Here is an 18,414-nt window from a genome sequence, read left to right as displayed (position 1 = left end):
AAAACCCACACGATCACAGGGAGAATATATAGACAGCGCCCAAGTATAGATGGCACCCAAGGTCAGGATCGAACCCGGGTCTTTGGCACTGTGAGGCAGCGGGTCTACTGCTGTGCCTGTGCCCTCACTAGGTTAATTGACCTCTGTAAATTCCCCCCTAGTGTTTAGGGAGTGGATGAGAAAATGAGATAACATCGAACTAGTGTGAAAGGATAATCGATGGTCAATGTGGACTCGGTGGTGCCGAATGGCCTGTTTCCATGCTGTATCTTTCAAACATTCAAGTAACCCTAAAACTGTAAACAGCTGAAGTGCAACCAAGAACAAAGTCCTTAGACCTGATAAAGGCAGTGAAATTATCAGAGGCATAGACCGTGTTGGCAGTCAGAAACTGTTTCTGACGCTGGAAGTGTCAAAAACTAGGGGGGGGGGCATAATTTAAGGTGAGAGGGGAAACTTTGAAGGAGATGTGCGGATCAAGTTTTTTTTTTAACACAAGAGGGTGATTGGTGCCTGGAACGCACTGCCAGAGGTGGTGGAGGCAGATGTGATAGTTGTGTTGAAGAGGCTTTCAGAAAAACACGTGGACCTGCAGGGCATGGAGGGGTATGGGCCGAAGGGCCTGTTCCTGTACTGCCTATGTTACCTTGTTGTACTGTTCTATGTTCATGTACTGTTCTATGTTCCGTTATGTTTGTATGCTGTACGGTTCCACGTTCTCTGCTGCCAGCCTGAAAGATTAATTCGGTTCCCATCTCCTCAGAGGCTGCCTGACCCGCTGACTATCCTCAATGTCCTTTGCAGTTCGGGTGTGTTGCCGGACTGGGTCAAATCACAAGCCGCCAGCATCGGATTGCCAGCACAATCCTTGCCCAGTGCCTCACGTGAACAAGGAAATATTCAATGATTGTTTATTATTCATGGTTTAAAGGAGGGGGGAAATTTGCTGGCGCGCTTACAAAGGGATCCTTCCTCCAGTCTCTCGCTGAGAGAAAATACCTTAAATTAGCAAAAAAAAAAGCGAGGCAGAGAGGGAGGGAGAGAAAGAGAGAGAGAGAGAGAGAGAGGGAGAGACGGAGCATCAGGCACCGCCAGAGGCAGTCGATGTGATTATCAGAGAGAAGGAAGTGTTAAAAAAAAATCTTTAACAAGATTACAGAGCGCAATGTGAAGCGGACAGCGAGGGTTGGAGAGGCGTTCTGACAGCGAGGTGAGGACTGTTCGCTCATTGTTTCGTGCTCCCTTTACGGTTATTTCTTTGAGGGGTGTGTGGGAGTTCTTGTGTCGATAGTGTGTGTGTGTGACTGTGTGTTGGGTCCATGAAGTGAGAAGATGTTTCCACCGCACAGACACCGGATCCCCGGGGTGTTACTCGCGTGGCTTCACTGCCCCAGCTAGTTTGGTCCCTTACACTGGCGGACAACTTTCTTAAATTGTCGCCCTCTCTCTCTCTCTCTCCCTCTCGATGACATGTGTCCCAGGGCTTGCTGCCACCGTAAAATGATTCAGAAAAAGCAGGAGCGGCTGACTCCACAAGGCTTGTCGTATAAGAACCTGGAGCACTTCGTCAACGTGGATGGCGAGTACCTGTTCTGTAGATACTGGGAGCCTTCATCTCCCCCCAGGTGAGTCTTATCCCGACCCCCTATCTCTCTCTCTCTCTCACTTCTTCTCTTCCCCTCTCTCTCCATCTCGCTCTCGCTCTTCCAATCTCCCTCTCTCTCACCCTTTCTCTCTTCCCATCTCCCCCATCTCTCTTTCTCTCCCCATCTCACTTCCTTTCTCTCTCCCCCCATTCTTTCTCTCCCCATTTTTCTTCTCTATCTCTCCTTCTCTCGCTCTCTCTCTCTCCTATCTCACCTCTCCCTCACCCTCCTTACCCCCTCCCCCCCCTCTCCCCCGTTCCCTCCCCGTCTATTTCTCTCCCCTCATCTCCCTCTCTCTCTCACTCTCTGAATCCATCTGAACTCAAAGATGTAAACACAAAGTGCTAGGTGAACTCAGCAGGTCAGGCAGCATCTGTGGAAGGGGGGTAATTTTGGAGTTTGGGATCCTTCCTCACGCTGTTGGGCAGAGATCTCACATCATTAATCTGGTTGCTACAATTCAGCAGAACCTTATCTCAAGACAGATAGGTGGAGAAAGGGAACGGCAGTTGTTGGTATCTTGAGATGCCATAATATATCGTTGTGGGGGGGGGGGGGGGTGCGGGGGTGCGGAGGGTTTCTGAGAAAGTAGAGAGTACAATTTAAAAAAAGAAGAAATAATCAGAGACACCATGAGCTGCTGATGCTGGAATCTTGAGCAAAGCACAAAGTGCTGGAGGAACTCAGCGGATCAGGCAGCATCTGTGGAGGGAATGGACAGGCGACGTTTCGGGTCTTCAGACGGATGGAGTGTGGGGGTGCGGGGGGGGGGGGAGAAATCTGGAAGAGAGAAGGGAGGGTGGGACACATTCTGGCGAGTGATGGGTGGATACGGATGAGGTGGGAAGGGACTCGATTAGCAGATGTGTGGAGTAAGTAACGGAGGCTGGATGAGACAAAAGTGTGTCAGAGAAGGAGATAAGAGGAGTGCGATGTGAAGCCAGAGGAGGGATATGAGTGGGAGGAGAAAGAGGGGGAGAGGGGATGGAATAGAGGGGAAATGGGAGCGCAACTAGGTGATGGATCACAGGGAAGAGATAGGGGGTTGTTACTTAAAATAAGAGAATCCAATGCCCCCCCCCCCCATTGGGTTGTAAACTACCCAAACGGAATCAGTCTGAAGGGTCCCGACCCGAAACGTCGTCTGTCCATTCCCTCCACATACGCTGCCTGACCCGCTGAGTTCCTCCAGCACTTTGTGCTTTGCTGAAGATGCCAGCACCTGCAGTTCCGTGTGCCTCCACTGACTCCCCGCTCGGTGAGCGAGTTTTGTTCTGACGGGTTTTGTTTGACCCCTGGCGATTGTAAAACGACGTTGTTTGGCAAACGCTCAGACCGAGGGAGCGGCTTCCCTCCAGAAACCAGGGGAGATTTCTACCACGGAGAACAATACCTCCTTATTACAGCGTCCCCTTGAATATAGAAGCTGCAGAATACCTCCAGGCTTTGATTGTAAAATCGATACCCAACCAGGAATCTCTCGATGTCGTGCTTCATTCATCCAGTTGACTTTTCTTTACATTGAAGAGAATATCTGTCCTATTAACAACGACAGCAATCTCCTTGGGTTAAACGCGGAGGAACAATCTATGTTGGGGTTAAATGGTCCGTATCATCGGCGTTAAAAGCCCCTGTATAGCGGCCGTGACTAGGTGCCATGAGGATGCCCACTGGCCATCGTGGATGGAGTCATCTTTACCAGTGTGTTGGAGGCACAAGGGACTGCTGGTGCTGCAATCTGGAGCAAAACACAAAGTGCTGGAAGAACTCAGCGGGTCGGGCAGCATCTGTGGAGGGAGATTCTCAAACGACCCTGAAAGGTGGTCTGTCCATTCCCTCCACAGACGCTGCCTGACCCACCGAGTTCTTCCTACACTTTGAGTTTTGCACCAGGGTTATTCCCTGGAAAGGTTGCATTTTAGTAGCGCCTTTACCATCCCCCAGGTGGCATTACAATTCTCACATCTCTGTTCTGTTGGCCTCTCCAGTTCTTCAAGACTCTATTTCCATTATCCAGTTGGATCGCTTCATAAGATCATGTGATATTCGGCCCATCTACTCCGCCATTCAATCATGGCTGGTCTATCTCTCCCTCCTAACCCCATTCTCCTGCCTTCTCCCCATAACCTCTGACACCCGTACTAATCAAAAAGTGAGATTTCAGAATGTATCTGCCTAGTTTCCTATAATGTCCTATCTAAATCTTTCCATCTCTGCATCTCTCCTCATTAAGAGCGCTCAATAACATTTACGTCGGAGTTAGTGTATTGTGTGTAGTTCTGGTCTGCCAAGTCAAGGAGTATTTTTAAGGCGGAGATTGAAAGATCCTTGATTAATGCGGGTGTCAGAGTTTATGGGGAGAAGGCAGGAGAATGGGGTTGAGAGTGAAAGATAGATCAGTTGTGACTGAATGGTGGAGTAGACTTGATGGGCCGAATGGCCTAATTCTGCTGCTAGAACTTATGAGTTTACGAACAGCTACTCAGCCGCCAAAGGTGCTGTTATCTCATTGCAAGGCAGCACTTTTGAGATCTGGTCCTCGATGCGATGTCAGAAACAGAAGTGTTCAATGTTGTGAGAGAGAATCTGTTTCCGCTGATGGATAACAAGAGCACAGATTGAAGTTAATTGGCAAAAGAACCAGGGGAGATATGATAATTAACTCACACAGTGTGCACTGATCTGCAAAGCACGTCCTAAAAAGGTAGATGGAGTGGATTTAACAAGAGCTCTCATAAAGGAAATGGAAATCTGCCTGAACCATGCCATGACCAGGGGGAATTTCGAGTTTGGGGGATAATCAGGTTAATCTTTCGAAGGGTCAGCAGGGAACAAAATGATGGGTTGAATGGCCTTCCCTTTGGAGGACAAAATACTCTGATTACAATCTTTCATGACAAAGTACCCAGAGCAGATGTAGGTGGACTAATCAGCGACCAAAAATGGAATCGTGAGCAGGACATAAAGTGCTGGAGGAACACAGAGGGTCAGGCAGCATAGAACGGCACAGTGGCATAACAGTAGAGTTGCTGCCTTACAGCGACAGAGACCCAGGTTCGATCCTGACTACAGGTCTGTATGGAATTTGTACGTTCTCCCCGTGACTGTGTGGGTTTTCTCCGGGTGCTCCATTTTCCTCCCACACTCCAAAGACGTACAAGTTTGTTGGATAATGGTGTTTTGTAAATTGTAAATTGTCCCTAGTGTGTAGGATAGTGCTTGTGTACAGGGTAATCGCTGGTCAACACGGACTCGGTAGGCCGAAGGACAATAGACAATAGGTGCAGGAGAAGGCCATTCGGCCCTTCGATCCAGCACCACCATTCAATGTGATCACGGCTGATCATCCCCAATCAGTACCCCGTTCCTGCCTTCTACCCATATCCCCTGACTCTGCTATTTTTAAGAGCCCTATCTAGCTCTCTCTTGAAAGCATCCAGAGAACCTGCCTTCACCGCCCTCTGAGGCAGAGAAGGACCTGTTTCCACGCTGTATCTCTAAAGTCTAAATGTCAGATCACTGAACCTATGTTCAGCGGCTTTAAGAGATGTGGTCTGCAGGTCAATGAATCACATGTTAAAACAAGTGTTGAAAGTGTTGAAAGCCAGGGGATTTTTCGTTTGCACCGCTTCCTGTAAACCAGACTCATCAGGATGGGTGTCACAAGCACTGTGCAATGTGAGAAACAGAGCACAGTAACGTTCCGAGTCAGCGCTCCTCTTGACATGCTGATTTGTTTTGTTTCACGGTCATTTTAAGAGTCAAGTCAACAGTATTGTGTTGTCACATGTCCCAAAACGGAACTATGAAAATCTTATTAGTAGCAGCACAGTAGAGGTGTAAATATAGTACTCTGTAAACGCAACAGCAGTGGAGATCGGAAACAAACCTGGGCTCTGGCGCTGTGAGGCAGTGGCTCCACCAGTTGCTTCACTCACTCTGTGTACTTGTTGAGACCGCCACACTAAATTTGTGTAATGTCACAGGAATCCAGTTCATGGTGCTTATAATTGAGATATATTCCTATTTGCTACAATCAGAGTGCTGGAACAGAGATGGGGGGGGGGGGAACAATCAAATAAGACACAGGTCTAGGCTGTTCATTCTTCCTTCTTGATGGACCACAATGTAGCCATGTACCCTGAAGTTGCTGTTGTGTTTCTATCTTGTGCAGGAGGAAGTGGGATGTAGAATAAATGGAACTCTTGGATCTGAAGAGGAGCTTAGATTGGCTGGGGTAGAATCCAATTGTGATGGCCCTTTTCAAACAGATGGCACAGAAGACACAAAGTGCTGGAGTAACTCAGCGAGTCAGCCAACATTTAGTTTGGTTTTTAGAGATACTGTGCGGGAACAAGCCCTTGGGCCCACTGAGTCCGAGCCGACCAGCGATCCCCGTACACTAGCTCTATCCTACACACTAGGGACATTTTGCTTTATTCCCCTAGCAAACCCAATTAACCTACAAACATGTACATCTTTGAAGGAAACCAGAACACCCGGAGAAACCCCACAAGGTCACATGGAGAACTTTAAAAAATATATATAATTGTATTTGCTAGAAGTAGTGTACATTACAATGATATAAGCCAAAAATAACATAATACATTTCCTGTACCGCTTCAAATTTTAAACTTTAAATGGCAGAAAAGTAAAGAGAGTGAAATAGGATAGTAAGTGTGTGAAAGAGTGATCAAAAGAGACCCTTAAACACGAAAAATTCGAAAAAGAATTAAGAAGTAAGCCATAGAAAAAGAAAAAGAGAAAAAGAAAACAGAAGATATATTAAAAGTTAAAAAATGAGAGATAAAAGGGATATACCAACTTCGTATTTTTCCTCACCCCTCACCAGGTCCTGAAACCATTTATTTTCAGAATTCTGTTGCACCTTATACTTGTAGTAAGTCGATAAATGGAGACCAAATCTTTTGGAAATGATCTGGTTTGCCTGCTAGAAGGAATCTCATGTCTTCCAGGTGTAGCATTTCGAACATATTTGAAATCCATATAGTTATTGGTCTGAAGAAGGGTTTCGGCCCGAAACGTCACCTATTTGCAGTTCCTTCTTGAACACTATTTATTGTTGGTGTTGGGGTGGTTTTCCAGAATTTAAGTATGAGTTTTTTTCCCATTATTAAACCATAATTAAGTAGGCTCTTTTGGGAGGCAGATAGCTCAGGGCTGCCTTCCATTGTTCCAAAAATAATCAATTCTGCATTCGGTTTCAGTTTTATTTTAAATAATTTTGTGAAAATTTCAAAAATTTCATTCCAAAATTTTTGGATTTTTATACAAAAAACAAAGGAATGTGCTATTGTTGCTTAACTTAAAAACTCTGTAAAGGCATTCCCCGTAGTCAGGATCGAACGCGGGTCTCTGGCGATGTAAGGCAGCAGCTCCACCGCCAGGCCCATTGTGCTGCCCTCATCTTTGTAGAGCATGGATAGGTGACGTTTTGGGTCAGAATCTTTCTGTCGACTGACTGTGGCGGGGGGTGAGAAAACGGGAAGAGAGGAAGTGCAGGACAAAGGTACACAAAAATGCTGGAGAAACTCAGCGGGAGCAGCAGCATCTATGGAGCGAAGGAAATAGGCAACGTTTCGGGCCGAAGCCTGATGAGTGAAAGGCGGATATAGGCAAAGATCATAGAAGCTCTTGCTCGAGTATCTTTGGATATAGGTAGGCGGGGAGGTTGATGGGCAGATGGTTGGACAAAGGCCAGAGATGAAAAGACAAAAGGTGTAAGATAAGGACAGAAGAGGTACGGATTGTGAAACCAGAGGAAGGAATGTAGGTGGAAAAGGAATGGAGGAGGGGGCGGGGGAGCAATGGGTGTGAATCCAGGTGCAATGCAGGGAAGAGAGGGTAAAGGAGAGAAAAAACAGAAACCTACTGAAGCAGGGAATGTTTGTTCTGCTTGGAAGGAATTCATTTGAATTGGGTTTGGCAATTTTCTAGTGAATTGGATAACAAAGGAGAGAAAAGCAGTAAATTGAAACGCAGTGATAACAATCTCGGAGATTGTTACCTCAACAAAATGCAAATTGTCAATAGGTGGCTGAAGTTTGAAAGACAGATGTGGGGGAACAGGGCTCAGGGGTGAGGTGGCAAAGAGTCCTTTTGAACTGTGCTGAGCCAGTGCCGAAACAAATCAAATAACGAGAGCCAAGGATTGGGTTTCTAGTGAGGGGAAGTGAAAAAAGTTTAATTTAGTTTATGTTCATAAATTATAAGAGCAGAATTGAGCCATGCAGCCCATCAAGTCTACTCCGCCATTCAATCATGGCTGATCAATCTTTCCCTCTCAACCCCATTCTCTTGCCTTTAGAAAGAAGATGAGGAGGAATTTCTTTAGTCAGAGGGTGGTGAATCTGTGGAACTGATTGCCACAGAAAGCTGTGGAAGCCAAGTCAATGGATATTTTTAAGGTAGATATTGACAGGTTCTTGATTAGGAAAGGTGTCAGGGTTTATGGGGAGAAGGCAGGAGAATGGGGTTGAGCGGGAAAGAAAGATCAACAATGATTGAATGGCAGAGTAGACTTATTCGCCGAAAGATCTAAATCTACTCCTAGAACTTGTGAATAATTATGGGAGATTTTGCTTTACATTTAAGCTGGTAATAGTTATTTTTGAGTCCTGGTGCTGTGTAGCACAGAAACAGGCCCTTCAGCCCATTCTCAGCCATGCTGACCCATTTGCCCACCCACACTAATCCATTTGCCCGCATTAGCTCAAGTGTGGAGGAGGACTTCGTGAAGTGTGTACAAAATAATGTTTCCAAATTGTTTTGTTGACAAATTAATCTGGGAACAGGCTATTTTTGATCTAGTGTTGGGCAATTATGAGAAAGGTTAATTCATCATTTTGTAACTGAGAGGCCCCCAGAAATGACTGTTCATAATATGAGAGGATTTTATTTGGTTTTATTGCAGTTTAGTTTAATCTGAAACCACGTTTTAAAATCTAAACAAAGCTGTTCGATGCGGACTTGGTGGGCTGAAGGTCAGGTTTCCGTCCTGCATCTCAAAAGTCTAAAGTCTAAAGATAATTCTACATACTTTCATGATCCAGGTTACGTAGAATAATTGATGATATATGGTGAATATTTTTTCGTCGTATTGTTACATCTAATGTGATGTAAAGCCACAGCAACTAAGAATTTAATTATTCCGGTACATTTCGGTTGCAGATGATAACTATGCACTACCTTGTCTTGAAGTTAGAGGTGTGAAAGATCAGGAACTATGTCAACTGTAACTAAATGTGTAAGAAGGAACTGCAGACTTAGCTGATTTAAACCGAAGATAGACACAAAAAACTGGAGTAGCTCAGCGGTAACAGGCAGCATCTCTGGAGAGAAGGAATGGGTGATGTTTCGGGTCGAGACCCTTCTTGGTTCTCCTTCTCTCCAGAGATACTGCCTGTCCCGCTGAGTTATGCCAGCTATTTGTGGCTTTTAACTGTAACTGGCCTCCATTTAAAGCAATAGTCGATTTTTCATGTACAAACCTTCGAGGCATATAAACCAAATGCAGAACATCACGGTTACTTAGAGAATGTAAAGATAGCAATGGATCAAAGTGAAAGGGTTGTAAAATGGGGACGCAAGGAACTGCAGATGCTGGTTTACAAAACAAGGCACAGAGTACTGGAGTAACTCAGCAGGTCAGGCAGCATCTCTGGAGAACATGGATAGATGATGGCTGTGGAGGCCAAGTCTTTGGAGATTTTTATAGCGGAGATTGATAGGCTCTTAATTAGTAAGTTCGTAAATTCATAAATCATAGGAGCAGGAGCAGGCCATTCGGCCTCTCGAGTGTACTCTGCCATTCAATCACAGCTGATCAATCTTTCCCTCTCAACCCCATCCTCCTGGCTTACCCCAGTAACCTTTGACACGCATACTAATCAAGAACCTATCAATCTCCGCTTTTAAAATACCAATGATGGCCTCCACTGCCATTTGTGGCAATGAATTCCACAGATTCACCACCATCTGACTAAAGAAATTCCTCCTCATCTCCTTTATAAAGGTACGTCCTTTTATTCTGAGGCTATGGCCCCTGGTCCTAGACCCTCCCATTAGTGGAAACATCCTCCCCACATGCTCTCTATCCAGGCCTTTCACTATTCGGTACGTTTTAATGAGATCCCTTCTCATTCTTCTAAACTCCAGTAAGTACAGGCCAAGATGCTGTCATGATACAGGCTGTCAAAAGTTATGGAGAGAAGGCAGGAGAATGGGGTTGAGAGGGAAAGATAGATCAGCCATGATTGAATCGTGGAGTAGACTCAATGGGCCTAATGGTCAATTCTGCTCCTGTGACTTATGAACTAATTCAAGTTCAAGTTCAAGTTCGAGTTTACATATATTGTCACTTAACCAAGTAAAGGTACAGTGAACTAATGAACATTTCGGGTTGGGACCCATCTTCAGACACAGGAGAAACTTCTTCAAAGTAGGCAAACCTTGAGGGGAATTCACCGTGGAGCCGTAAAATGGAAACACAAAGAACTGCAGATGCTAGATAGGTGATGTTTCAGGTCGGAACCCTTCTTCAGACATTTATATTGTAAAGGGTTTGTAATATTGTCAGGAGGAGCAGTAACCCCAAAGATCAGGAATACTTGGGAATTCAGCAAAGAGAAAGGCAAGGCATTCACATGGGAAGGGAAAGGGGAATTTGATTATAAATCCTATGGGAAACGTAAACACATGTAAAGTTTCCACAGATATGTAAACAGAAAATATTTTTTAAATGTTGATATAGGTTCCTTTAAGTGTGCGATGAGGGTGTATCAGTTATAAAGAAATTCATAGGTTTATGTTTAGGTTTATTTTTGTCACGTGTACCGAGGTACAGTGAAAAGCTTTGTTTTGCATGCTATCCAATCAGTTCAGATAATACTATACACCAATATAATCAATTTAAACTCAAGTGCAATAGGTAGAGCAAAGGGCAAGATACAGAGTGCAGAATATGGTGTCCAGCAATGCAGTGCACCAGTTCCATAGATAAAGTCCAATGTCCGTAATGGGGTAGAGGTGAATCAGCCAGTACCCTAGCTTATGGAAGGATCATTCAGATAACAGAGGGGAAGAAGCTGTTCCTGAGTCTGGTGGTGCACGCTTGCAAGTCTTTGTATCTTCTGCCCGATGGGAGCGGGGAGAAAGAGGAATGTCCAGGGTGGGATGTCTTTGATAATGTTGAAGATAGACACAACATTCTGGAGCAACTCAATGGGTCAGGCAGCATCTCTGGAGAAAAGGCATATGTGATGTTTTGGATCAGAACCTTTCTTTGATGATGTTGGCTGCTTCCCCAAGGCAGTGTGAAGTGTAGATGGAGTCAAAGGTGGGGAGTCTGTCAACATTCATGGAAAAAGTTGCGGAAAACTCACAAGTAGTGGTGTACAGGGTCCAGAGGTAATGAGGAACAGGAATTATCTAGAATTACTGAAAGAGAGAAATCAGTGCAACTAAAAGTCAGTAAAATCCTAAATCCATTCATCCCACAGTTTTGTAAGAGCTGGCCATGAACATAATGAATTCAGTGATGGTATCCTTCCAAAATCCGATGGATTGCTTCTACAGATGCACCACTGATTTTCAGGCATCTGGTGGTCGGACACCTCCTTTTATCCGGATAACATTACGAGAGCGCACTTGAAATCCCCCCTGGAAGTCCCCCCGAAAATGTGATGCCTAGGCCGGCTGGTGAATTGGCTGCCTGCGGCCGTGGCTCTGGAACTGTGGCCTGGCTGGAGCCAGCAGGTCCGTTCCCAGAGCCGACTTCCGCGGCCGACTTTGCGGGCCGGTCTCTCGGTCCCTTGGCCTGTTTCCGTGCCATGTGATTCTCAGCACTTACTTGGCTGTGAAGCGACTGATTGTTGTGAAAGGATCAGGAAAAGTGGAAGTTCTCACTTTCGGTATTGTTCGCACTGAGGTTCACAGCGTTCGTCTGTTCTCCGTTGTTTAGTGATCTGCAGTAAACAACATTCTTAATCATGTGGATCTGAGCCAAGGACAACAGGCTGGATGGCAGCCAAACTCTTGCCAGATTCGGTGCATTTCCCACACCCTCCCATTCTAAACCAAACTGATTAACTCCTGAGACTTAGTTTCCATAGAACGTAGAACAAGAAGATTGAACCAGTTGCGGCATAGTGGCATAGCGGTAGAGTTGCAGCCTTACAATGTCAGAGACCCGGGTTCGATCCTAACTTTCTGTATGGAGATTCCATGGTCTCACTGTGACCGTGTGGGTTTTCTCCGGGTGCTCCGGTTTCCTCCTACATTCTAAAGACTCGCCGGTTTGTAGGTTAGTTGGACCTGTGTAAATTGTCCCTAATGTGCTGGATAGAACTAGTGTATGGGTAATGGATTTTGACCCTCTTTCCCCAAGGATATATGGAACGAGCTGTCAGAGGAGGGAGTTACATAGAAACATAGAAAATAGGTGCAGGAGGAGGCCATTCGGCCCTTCGAGCCAGCACCGCCATTAATTGTGATCATGGTTGATCGTCCCCTATCAATAACCCGTGCCTGCCTTCTCCCCATATCCCTTGACTCCACTAGCCCCTAGAGCGCTAGCTAACTCTCTCTTAAATCCATCCAGTGACTTGGCCTCCACTGCCCTCTGTGGCAGGGAATTCCATAAATTCACAACTCTCTGGGTGAATAAGTTTTTTTCTCACCTCAGTCTTAAATTACCTCCCCTTTATTCTAAGACTGTGGCCCCTGGTTCTGGACTCGCCCAACATTGGGAACATTATACCCTACACGCTAGGGACAATTTACAATTTGTAGAAGCCTACAAACCCGCAAGTCTTTGGGATGTAGAAGGAAACCAGAGAACCCAGAGAAAACCCACGTGGTCACAGGGAGAACGCACAAACTCCACACACAGACAGCACCCGAGGTCAGAATTGAACCCGGGTCTGGCGCTGTGAGGCAACGGCTCGACCCGCTGCACCACTGTGAAGGCAGCAGTTCTACAGGTGAGGGAGTTCTACAGGAGCCGACTGTAGAGGTTGAATCTGGTTTGGATTGGGGGGGGTGTAGTGGGAATTTGTTACTCTGTACATGATGCTTGTTCCACTGGTGAGATCTTTTCACCTCGTTCTTCCAGGGCTCTGGTGATGATTGTACACGGTGCAGGAGAACATAGCGGGTCTTATATGAACCTTGCCTCAATGCTCGTCAACCAATCCCTGTTTGTGTTCTCACACGATCATGGTGAGTACTGTCTTCCAGCCTTTAGCTCCTCTGGGAAACTCCTCATTGTCAGCATCTAGGTTAAGGTTCATTATTGTCCTGTGTACAATGAAAAACTTGTGTGTTATTATGTCAGATTTAATAATTAAATACTCAAGTACAATCAAGCCAAAGTGGGGCAGTGGTAGAGATGCTATCTTACAGCACCATAGACCTGGGTTCCATCTTGATTACGGACGCTGTCTGTATGGAAATTGTCTGTTCTCCCTGTGATCACGTGGGTTTCCTCTGGGTGCTCCAGTTTCCTCCCACATTCCAAAGACATGCGGGTTTGTAGGTTAATTGGCTTCTGTAAATTGCCCCTAGAGTGCAGGATAGAACTAGCGTACAGGGTGATTGATGGTCGGCACAGACCCGGTGGACCAAAGGCCCTGTTTCGCGCTGTAACTCTAACTCTAAACCGAACTAAACTAAAATAAACTAAACTACATTAGGTAGAGCAAAAGGGAGATAGAGCCTGCAGAATATAGTTCTCAGTGTTGTAGTGCACCAGTTCCAGAGACAAAGTCCAATGTCCGCAATGGGCTAGAGTTGAATCAGAAAGTACCCTAGCTTATGGAAGGACCATTCAGAAGCCAGATAACAGAGGGGAAGGAGCTGTTCCTGTGTCTGGTTTTTCGTGTTCGAGCTTCTGTACCTTCTGCCGGACGTGAGAGGGGAGAAGAAGTAGTATTGGGACAAGCCTTTGATTTTGTTGACTGCTTTTCCATGGCAGCATGAAGTATAGATGGAGTCAATGGTGGGGAGCGTGGTCTATGTGATGGACTGGGCTACATCTACAACTTTCTGCAATTTCCAGGAGTCATGGACAGAGCTGTTCCCAAACCAAGCTGTGATGCAACCCAACCGTGTGCTTTCCCGGTGCATTTGCACAAGTTTCGGGTGGGCGGGAGGCACAGCGGTAGAGTTGAGCCTTACGGCACCAGAGACCCCGGTTCAATCCTGACACCAGGCATTGTCCGTACAGAGTTTGTACGTTCTCCCTGTGACCGTGTGGGTTTTCTCAGGGTGCTCCGGTTTCCGCCCTCATTCCAAAGATGTACAGGTTTGTAGGTTAAATGACTTCAGTAAAATTGTAAACTTGTCCCTGTTTCTTCAGGGTAACATTTTATTACCTGGACTGATGTGATTGGAGAGTAGGATTGGGGTTTGCATACATTTGTCATTTTGGATTATTTCTATTATTCATATCTTTCAATGATTCGATGATTCAATGATAATTTAACTAAACAAACAAAATTAGGAACAAAATGTTCAGTTTAGTTTGGAGATATTGCATGAAAATAGACTCTTTGGGTTTCTGGCGCCGTGAGGCAGCAACTCTACCAGCTGCGCCAACTGAGAAGGGTTGGGTGAACGTGTAAGGAGTGTCTGATTAATAGTTCGTTAAACAAACGTAATTTCTTTCTTTAGCGGTGATAAAAATAGTATGTGCCTCTTTCCGACTTACAAGATGCCAGAAACAGGAATGGGATCAATATTTATTTTTAAGGTGTTGGTTGAGGAAGGAATGTTGGCTGAGGTTCCAGGTGAGTGCATCTGGTCTTTTACGAATGGTGCCCAGAAATGTTAAACATGCTTTGACTAAGATAGTGATTGCAGCCTTCAAATGATAGCGGACTGCACTGGAGGCTTTGGAGAGGGTGCAGAAGAGGTTTAACAGAATGCTGGATTCAGAGTTATTAGATAGAGAGGTTGGGCAAGCTTGGAGTGTTTTCTCCAGAGCTTTGGAGATTGAGGGGAGACCAGATAGAAGTATATATAATTATGAGAGGCATAGATATAGTGGAAGTCAGAACCTTTTTTCCCCAGTGGAAATGTCAAAGCTTTAAGGTGAGAGGAGCAAAGTTTCAAGGAGATGTGCAGAGCAAGTTTTTTTAACATAAAGGGTGGTGGGTGCCTGGAACGTGCTGCCAGGGTTGGTGGTGGAGGCAGATACGATAGTGGTTACTCCAGCACATTGTGGCCTTTTGCGGGAGAATGGGACGAGCTCAGCTATTATACCAGGTTGGCATGGACGAGTTGGGCCGGAGGGCCTGATTCCATGTTGCATGGATCCTGGAGGTGAGAATCGGAATGGGGATATACTTAGAGGGTTGTAAGGCTGGTGAGAATTTCAGAGCAAGTAGAATGATGGGACTATGTAGCACAGTAGAAGGCCCTTTCAATCCAAAGTATCAAGCGGACTGTTTGACAGAACTGTGCAGGAAGGAACAGCAGATGCTGGTTTATAGCGAAAGATACACATTGTGTGCTGGAGTAACTCAGTGGGTCAGGCAGCCTCTCTGGAGAAAAATGATAGGTGACGTTTCGGGTCGGGACTCTTCTTCAGACCCACTTCTGTCTCCACAAAATCCATGAGCATTTTTGGGGGAGAAGGTGGGGCTGGGGAAGGCCGGTGAGCTGTGGATGGCAGACGGCCAGAAATGATGATCTGAGAGATGATGCTCATCTGTGGGGTCATGGTCCAGGGGTAAGTAAGAGGAGGTGTCTGAGAGCTGGTGCCTGGCCTCAGTGTGGTAGAGGTCAGCGTGCCAGACTTCCACGGCACCTCCCTTGTTGGCGGGGCTGAGGTTAGAGTAGGTAATGGGAGTAGAAATGTTAAGACAGTTGATATCCCACCATCAGTTAGAGATGGAAATATCTAAAGAGGGCAGGCCATGTGGGGGAGTCCAAGAGGAGGGGGACTGGTGGAGATGGGGAGAAGAGGTTATTATTGGGTAGTGCCAACTCCTTCCTCTAGAAATAGTATAATCCCCAGTCTGAAGAAGGGTCCCGACCCTAAACGTCACCCATCCATTTTCTCCAGAGATACTACCTGACCCGCTGAGTTACTCCAGCACTTTGTGTCTATCTTTGACAAAACTACCCAATTTGTTGCAATCCTTCTTATCTCGTGCCACAACCTTGCGTACGCCCGCCCTTTCAAATACATGTCTAATTCCCTGCTTGAAATCCCCTTCGCTCTTCACTGCCCTCCTTGTATTCTTAAGATGCCAACACCCCCCAGCTTGTTCGGATTGGGCAAAGGATGATCGCGTGGAAGGAATCTTTGGTTTGATGAACTGCTGGTCACATTTCTGGTCAGAGACGGATTCTGTAGGAAGTGAAAGGAATCTGTTTCAGGATTAATCCGTCCTTTGGTACTGATTTCAGGTTTAACAAAGGGATCTCTGCTCCACTTCTAGAGTTTCTACGTTGTATTTTAATCCTCGCTTTGGCATTTCATTATTTGCCGACTCGCACACAAGTTTTATACAGCCTCGTTTTTGCAGAATTATAATGGATCAGAGCACAGGATCTAAACAAAAATGAATCTTTGAAAGCGGAGACTATTTGAAAGGAACCATGGTGGAGGTGTTCTTTAATCCAATTTAGTACAACCCTCCCCAGAGGCTCTTAGTATTATGTAGAACACAGAACATAGAACAATACCGCACAGGAACGGGCCCTTCGGCCCACAACGTCAGTGCCGAACATAATGCCAAGTTAAACTAATCTCCTCTGCCTGATAGCACGCAATCAAAAATGGCACTGTTTGGTGGTCCACTGACTAATAAACCTATCAATCTCCGCTTTAAAAATACCCAAAGACTTGGCCTCAACAGCTGTCTGTGGCTATGTAGAAACAAAGAACTGCAGATGCAATCCTTTTTAATACACTTGGACACAAAGCGCTGGAGTAACTCAGCGGGCCAGGCAGCAGCTCTGGAGAACATGGGTAGGTGACGTTTCGGGTTGGGATTATTGTCTGAAGGAGGATCCCGATCCAAAACGTCTCCTATCCATGTTCACCAGAGGTGGTTCCAGACTTTGCTGAGCTACTCCAGCACTTTATATCCATCGATGGAGACTGGGTAGAAGGGTATGCAGGCAAATATGTAAAATATGTTAAGGACTTGGAATAATAACTATGAAAGATTTCAACCACTTCCAAATGGGGTTAAAAGTGGCCCAAAGAGAGAGAAACAGTAAGCCGTACTTTTTTCTGCAATGTGTGTGTGTAAAATTCCCTTCTCACTCAGCATGTAGAACATCCAACCATGCAGAGAGCAGCTGGATCAACAAAGGAGAAAGAAACTAGTTGACTTGAGTTCACATCTGAAGATTACAATAACAACATACAAAGGTTTAAGGTGAAAGTTGGGATGAATTCCACACTGTGCTTCATAAACACCTTCCCATCCAAGTGTCTACTCCAGTTTAACCTAGACTGGTTCAATGGTTCCTTTACACCTGTACTAAGGTATAATTAATTCTTTATTTGCATACGGATGAGTAGGATTATTGCTGAACTGAAGTCCAATAAGTATATAACACATAGAAATAGCCCACTGAGTCCATGTACAAGGGTGGCCATGTTTTGGCGCCACTTCACAGTCCCATCTGCAGCTGAACACAAAGGCCCGTTGCAGCCGTCGCCTCCAATCCGGTCGTCCCGCGAGCCATCGTCCTACTCCTCGCCTTCAGCCTCCGTGCCCTGAAGGTGCCTCCCGCAGCCGACCTTGAAGGCGCGGAAGGTAAGACCCCACAGTTCTTCTTACCAGCCCTTTGTCCAGTTGCCGTCTCCCTCCACATCTCCTCTCTGGCTCCCGGTCTTCGGGGACGGGCAGGGGCTGGGCTCAGCGGCTTCCCTCTCCCGGTTCCGAGGCGGACGAGCCGGGCCTGCTGTCGGGGCATAGCCAAGGATCGCCGAGACCTTCTGGTCTTGATCTTGGTTTATTAATGTCGTGTGTGCTGAGATACAGTGAACAACGTTTGTCAAATCATATTCATACGTACCGCATTATAGTGTAAGAATTAAGAGAAAAAGTCCAAAGTCCGCAATGAGGATATTGTCTTTTTATTTTTATTTTTATCATCGGAGATACAATAATAATAATAATAATAAATTTTATTTAATGGGTGCCTTTCAGACATCTCAAGGACACCTTACATAGTAATCGGAATAAAAACATATAATCGGAATAGAACAAGTAAAAAAGACATCACAGAGACACAAATTAAAAACAGAATTCAATCCAGAAACAGAAAATCAAAAACACAGTGTGAAGAGAGAGCAGCGGCAGCCAAAGCGCGCCAGCGTCCACTCTCTCTTCACGGCAGCCGTCTTGGACACAGACCTACAGGACTACAATTAGACAAAAAACAAAAAACAAAACAAAAAAATGGTACGACAGGTAGAGCCGCTACTTCACAGTGCCAGAGACCCGGGTTCGATCCTGATCTCAGGTGCTGTCTGTGTTTGTGGAGTTTGTACGTTCTCCCCGTGATCGCATGGGTTTGCCCCGGGTGTTTCAGTTTCTCCCAACATCCCAAGAAGATGTGCAGATTTGTAGGTTTGTAATCTAAATTGTCCCCTAGTGTGTAGGGAGTGGATGCCAAAGTGGGATAATATAGAACTAGTGTGAACAGGTGATCGATGGCCGCCGTGGGCTTATTGGCCTGTTTCCACGCTGTTTCTTTCAATCAATGAAATCGACCTATT

General features: G+C 45.8%; 1 protein-coding gene across 2 annotated transcripts in view; it reads left to right on the top strand.

Annotated features, from left to right (window-relative positions):
• The first annotated feature begins 1,036 nt into the window (after positions 1–1,036).
• Positions 1,037–18,414, top strand: part of LOC116983292 (monoglyceride lipase-like) — a 33,566-nt gene continuing 16,188 nt past the window's right edge. The window contains exons 1-3 of one of the 2 annotated variants that reach the window (XM_033036980.1): positions 1,038–1,210; positions 1,482–1,625; positions 12,781–12,887. In XM_033036980.1, the coding sequence (XP_032892871.1) occupies positions 1,501–1,625; positions 12,781–12,887 (232 nt within the window). In that variant the 5' untranslated portion in view covers positions 1,038–1,210; positions 1,482–1,500. Of the gene's footprint in view, positions 1,211–1,481; positions 1,626–12,780; positions 12,888–18,414 lie in introns of both variants that reach the window. The other variant, XM_033036981.1, reaches the window with a different exon arrangement.

The sequence above is a fragment of the Amblyraja radiata genome, chromosome 18 (genome assembly GCF_010909765.2).
Source record: "Amblyraja radiata isolate CabotCenter1 chromosome 18, sAmbRad1.1.pri, whole genome shotgun sequence".
Taxonomy (NCBI): domain Eukaryota; kingdom Metazoa; phylum Chordata; class Chondrichthyes; order Rajiformes; family Rajidae; genus Amblyraja; species Amblyraja radiata.
This window is presented reverse-complemented; position numbering and strand designations above follow the sequence as displayed.